At 42.8% G+C, this 5558-nt stretch overlaps 1 protein-coding gene across 1 annotated transcript in view; it reads left to right on the top strand.

Moving 5' to 3' along the window:
• The window catches only part of LOC115028287 (ras association domain-containing protein 5-like), a 10808-nt gene extending 5250 nt beyond the window's left edge, over nt 1-5558 (top strand). Inside the window, exons 2-3 of the mRNA XM_029461961.1 lie at nt 2439-2548; nt 5444-5558. Coding sequence (XP_029317821.1) covers nt 2439-2548; nt 5444-5446 — 113 coding nt within the window. The 3' untranslated portion in view covers nt 5447-5558. The remainder of the gene's footprint in view (nt 1-2438; nt 2549-5443) is intronic.

Below are 5558 nucleotides of genomic sequence, written 5' to 3'. Positions count from 1 at the left end.
CCTGATTAGAGAGCCTGTGCTAAAACAAAGTTTCACTAAACAGTGGAGTCTGTCCACATTGTGCTTTCTGACCTTTGACCTCGGAGCTGAAGTCCCGCTGAGTTTCACAATAAGAGCGCACTGTGCGGTGGTACAGACGAAGTGTTGTTTTCGTGTATGAAAAGCAAAAGATCTTTTAACTTAAAGATGTTAACATGTCAGGATTAGTTTCTGTTCACCGTTACATGGAATGACCCCCCCCCCCCCCCCCCCCCTCCTCACAATCTCTGTTTACATATTTATACAGTACAGGCACCATAAATCTGACCTCTACAGTAAAAGCATAAAAGGTTAAAGAGTTTGTGTCGGTTTCCTCTGATGGAGTCTGATCGATTGATGCTGTCTGAGAAAAGCTTTTATCATGAGACAGAGGGAGAGAGAGGAAGAGGAGAGAGAGAGGAAGAGGTTAGAGAGGAAGAGGAGAGAGAGGGAGAGGGAGAGGAGAGGGAGAGGAGAGAGAGAGGGGGAGGAGAGGGAGAGGAGAGAGAGAGAGGAAGAGGTTAGAGAGGAAGAGGAGAGAGAGGAGAGGAAGAGGAGAGAGACAGAGGAGAGAGAGAGGAAGAGGAGAGGGAGGAAGAGGAGAGAGAGGAGAGGAAGAGGAGAGAGACAGAGGAGAGAGAGAGGAAGAGGAGAGGGAGAGAGAGGAAGAGGAGAGAGAGAGAGAGGGAGAGGAAGAGGAGAGAGACAGAGGAGAGGAAGAGGAGGGAGAGGAGGAGGAGAGAGAGAGGAAGAGGTTAGAGAGGAAGAGGAGAGAGAGAGGAAGAGGAGAGGGAGAGGGGGAGAGAGAGGAAGAGGAGAGAGAGAAAGAGGAGAGGAAGAGGAGAGAGACAGAGGAGAGGAAGAGGAGAGAGAGAGGAAGAGGAGAGAGAGAGACGAAGAGGAGAGGAGGAGAGAGAGAAAGAGAGGAGGAAAGAGAGAGACAAAGGGGAGAGGAGGAAAGAGAGAGAGGGAGAGAGAGAGAGGAGGGGGAGGTAGAGGAGGGGAGAGAGGGAGAGGAGGAAAGAGAGAGGAAGAGGAGAGGGAGGAGAGAGAGGAAGAGGAGAGGGAGAGAGAGGAGGAGAGAGAGGAAGAGGAGAGGGAGGAGAGAGAGGAAGAGGAGAGGGAGAGAGAGGAGGAGAGAGAGGAAGAGGAGAGGGAGAGAGAGGAGGAGAGAGAGGAAGAGGAGAGGGAGAGAGAGAGGAAGAGCAGAGGGAGAGATGATGTAATGTGAGGCTGCAACACGTCTGTAAATAAATAAACGAGTCTGTGATGTTTGAGTTCAGGATTATTGTTCGTCGGCTGCACTTGTTGTTTGGTTGTTTATATTAAATCTAGTTTCCTCTCGCTGGCTTCTCCAAAGTCGTGGAGATCCATCCTCGGGGGGTCAGGATAGTTTTTCCTCCCCCAGGAGTGAGAAGCCGTGTGCATCATGTGATGTTTGAATCTCTTCCTCTGGGGATCAAGTTCATTGTGAAGAGGATGAATGAGGCAGAGCTGCAGCAGGACGCAGTCATAACAAGCTGCGTAAGAGAGCAAAGAGAAGCGGAGAGGGGAGAGGGAGGGTGATGTGGACGACTGAGTCAGCAGTCCTACATCCACCAGCCCCCCCCCTCCCCCCCCCCCCTGTCTGTGTGTCCGTCACACTGTGGCCTCCATTTGACTGTTAAATCAGCCACTCAGCACAACATCGACGGGGAAACAGAGAGAGTGGAGGCTCCACGCAGATCAGCACCTGGAGTCTGAATGTGGAGCAGAAAACACCCGAAGAAGACTGCAGGGCGAGAGCGTGGGATTTACTCCTGCACGTGTGTGTGTGTGTGTGCGCGGGGGTGTGTGTGTGTGTGTGTGCGCAGAGGGTGTTGAGTTGTGTGTAAGATGAAGATGGGAGATGGGAGCGGCCATGTGCAAACTGTCGGATAAAGTGGGACAGCACGTGAAAAAGAGGTCGCCAGGTAGGGTGTGTCTGTGTGTGTGTGTGTGTGTGTGTGTGTGTGTGTGTCTGTGTGTGTGTGTGTGTACAAAATACACATTGAGGTATTTATTTTTCTAACTTTGTCTACTTGCGTCTGTATTTAGGACTTTTTAAACATTTTAAATAACTTAATTTAACAAAATAAAAGGACACACAGCAACATGAGTATTTGGTATTTTAAATCTCAGCGGGGACGTTATGAATAATGAATAATGTTCTGAAGGTTAAATCCTGCACGACCTTGCTTTGAAACACTTTCCTCCGTGAGACAGGATTTGCATGCTGCTGGTTTTCATTTTGCAAACGTGAGCTCTGACCTCGACTGACTGTCGGTATCAGAAGATTATTTGCGTAGACGTTACAGACCCACAGGTGTTCATGCACACCTGCGCACCTGCACTTTACTTCCACTTGTGTTACAGTCGTGTATCGTTTCCTGTCTCTGCAGGTTGTAAGTACACGTGTCACGCTGCGTGTCGCGACCGAGTGTCACTGGATTGTCATCCTGCAGCTTCCCCCGTCAGTCAGGACCAGATCAACAACAACACACCGCCACACGTGAGTACACTGTGTGTGTGTGTGTGTGTGTGTGAGTGCGTGTGTGTGCGTCATCTTCAATTCCTGTTTCTTTCTATATTGTATGATTGATTTTTCTTTATTTTCGTCCCATGCACACAAAGTGAGACACCAAAAATACAGTTTCAGTGCTCAAAACATTTCATTACTTTACAAATGTACAACATATTCTGCTTAGGAAATAAAATCTATATTTGTTGGCCATCCAGCCAAAGAAATCAACATAGATGGAGATCATTTTACTTAAAAACATGCTGATGTTTTGTTTAAATTATATTTTTATACAAAGTTCGACACTGTTTTTTTTTTTTAAATGAGAAAATAAATACATTTAATTTAATTAATAAATTCATATTTAATATTTTTAATATATTTAATATATTTAATATATTTATATATTTTATATATTTTATATATTTTATATATTTTATATATTTTATATATTTTATATATTTTATATATTTTGGGAAACTCAGAGAGCTGTGGTGTAGTGCAGTTCATCTCCACAAGAGGGCGATGCTCTCAAACGTTTAGCTGGTGAATAATAAAAGTAAAGTTATTACAATAACTTTGAAGTATTTTCTGTATTATTTTAGGAATAATGTCGTTTTACAGACCAAATGATTATTCAAGAAAATAAACAGCCGCCAGTTATTAATTTATAATTATGTATAAAGAGTTATGTTCAAGGTGCTGCACAGAGAAGTTAAAACAAATATAAAAATAGAAGTTAAGACAGTTTAGAAGAGCTAACATAAAAGAGATCTCTATAGAAGTATTTTCAAAATAAGATAAAAGAATGAAAATAAATAAATACAAATATTTATAATAATAAAACATTGGACCCTAAGTCAGTATGCACACCCATAATGCATCACTCACCAAGAATGGCCTGTATGTGTGTGTGTGTGTGTGTGTGTGTGTGTGTGTGTGTGTGTGTGTGTGTGTGTGTGTGTGTGTGTGTGTGTATAATTCCTAGGAGACAGCTGGGTGTGCAGCAGCTCTGGTTCACATTAGGCTGTATTACGATATGACACAACTGTATCTCTGTGTGCTTCAGTAACTTTAACAGAGTGTGTATTCATGTCTGTAACGTGATCACACTCGTAAACATTTGACTCATGATACTTGTTCATACTTGTTTCATTAAGAAACTGCATCTGTCAGTCGTCACTGGCTTATGAGGAGGATTAGACACACACACACACACACACACACACACACACACACTCTGATAGTGCTGAGTCGTGCTGAGTACAGTGCTGTGGGTTTTTAGGTGGCGTCAGTTATTTCTTAAAAATACATTTTTGGTGTGTTTGCAGCTGGGTCAGAGTGTGTGTGGTTGCAGATCAGCTGCAGGACGTGTGCAGTGTGTGTATGCATGTTCTTAGAAGTGAAAATAAATGGGTATATAAAGGAGGAATATTTGTTTATATTTTGCATTTTGAGAATAAAGTCAGTATTTGCACCGACGCTGGGAGTTTGATTGACTTACAAAAGTTTGATTTTGATCTTGAAATGTCGACATTATTTTAGAAATGTTGACTTTATTCTCAAAATGCAAACATATGCTCATAAAATCCTCCCCGTTCTCGTCTCTTTGGATTGAATGTTGATGGAATAGGATGCTTGTTTTTCTATCAGCCTTTCCTGCAACTTGAAACTTCTTCTTCTACTACAGTATTTCTGTCTCTCCTCCTTTAAAAGATGCTGAGGCGTTGAAAAGGGCCGCACACAGTTCTCACAGTGTTTGTGACTGTCTGCGGTTTGTGGTGGAGAAGCCGTCTAGAAACTGAAAGTCTGAGATAATAACATTAAAGCAGCCATGAGACAACACAAGCTCTCATAGAGAGAGGATCCTCCCTGCAGAGTGTGTGTTGGTGTGTGTTGGTGTGTGAGCTCAGATTTCATCGAAACTTTGATTTATGACCAAATACCTGCAAAAGTATGACTTTTCCCGTCGGCCTCAGCTGCACTGTAGTGCTAAGTGAATGTTAGCATGCATGCTAACAAGCTGAATTAAGACGGTGAACATGGTAAACGTGAGCATGTTAGCATGTGAGCATGTTAGCATGCTGACGTTAGCATTTAGCCAAAATGTTTCAGATTTTATCCATTAATATTGTCAAACTTCCTCCCCTCTCTGTTAAACTATAGATGTATATATATATATATGACTTTATGGGTCAGTGAGATGTTATATTATAGATCCTCTGTGTTTATAGACAAAGCAGGAATCTCCTGTGAGTGTAATAAAATAAACCAGCTTCTCTTTTACCAAAATATGTTTTCAGTACACTGGACTCCAGAGATGAGATTTAAAATGTTAAACCCTGTTCGTGTTGGTACAGAGACAAACCTCACACTCTGTGTTTAACTACTGAGCGACTAATATCATCAGCAGTCACTTCAATCAGCCGGCCTTAAAACAAGAACTCCTGAACTCTGTGGTCGTTGGGACCATTTCTGAACAATACATTAGGTAATTGTTGCATCAAGAGGAGCCGCGTGAAACATGTCGGAGAGGAAGAGGAACGTCATGCGCCAACTTCTTCTGCTGCTTTATACAAAAGTAAAACAATTAAACATATAAAATAATTTACTCTGAATTTAAGGTACTAAATGTGTCGGCTCTGTCTGCACAGCAACCCACCACTTACCATCATCTCATTAACTCATCAAACAACCAAAACGAGCCGCGCTAGTCGTCGACCACGACCTGAAAATGAGCGAGGATCAGGAGAAAAACACAGATTGAAGTTGCAATTACAAAAACTTTGCGCTTAAAAAGTGGAAAGAAATCATATAGCAACAATAAATATGGAAACCAATGAAAAAGACTCATTTCATCTGACTAAACGGAAACCTTCTGTACAGTGAGTCACACGTCGCCCTCTCCTGCCGTGTGATTGGCTCGGCCAAAGGGAGCAGCGGTGAATGATTGACGGAGAATAACTGGTGATGGGGTCCACTTCCTGTCCTGCTGGGAAAG

The sequence above is a fragment of the Cottoperca gobio genome, chromosome 23, assembly GCF_900634415.1.
Source record: "Cottoperca gobio chromosome 23, fCotGob3.1, whole genome shotgun sequence".
NCBI classification, from domain to species: domain Eukaryota; kingdom Metazoa; phylum Chordata; class Actinopteri; order Perciformes; family Bovichtidae; genus Cottoperca; species Cottoperca gobio.
Note: the sequence above shows the minus strand (reverse complement) of the source record. Positions and strands in the feature narration are given on the sequence as shown.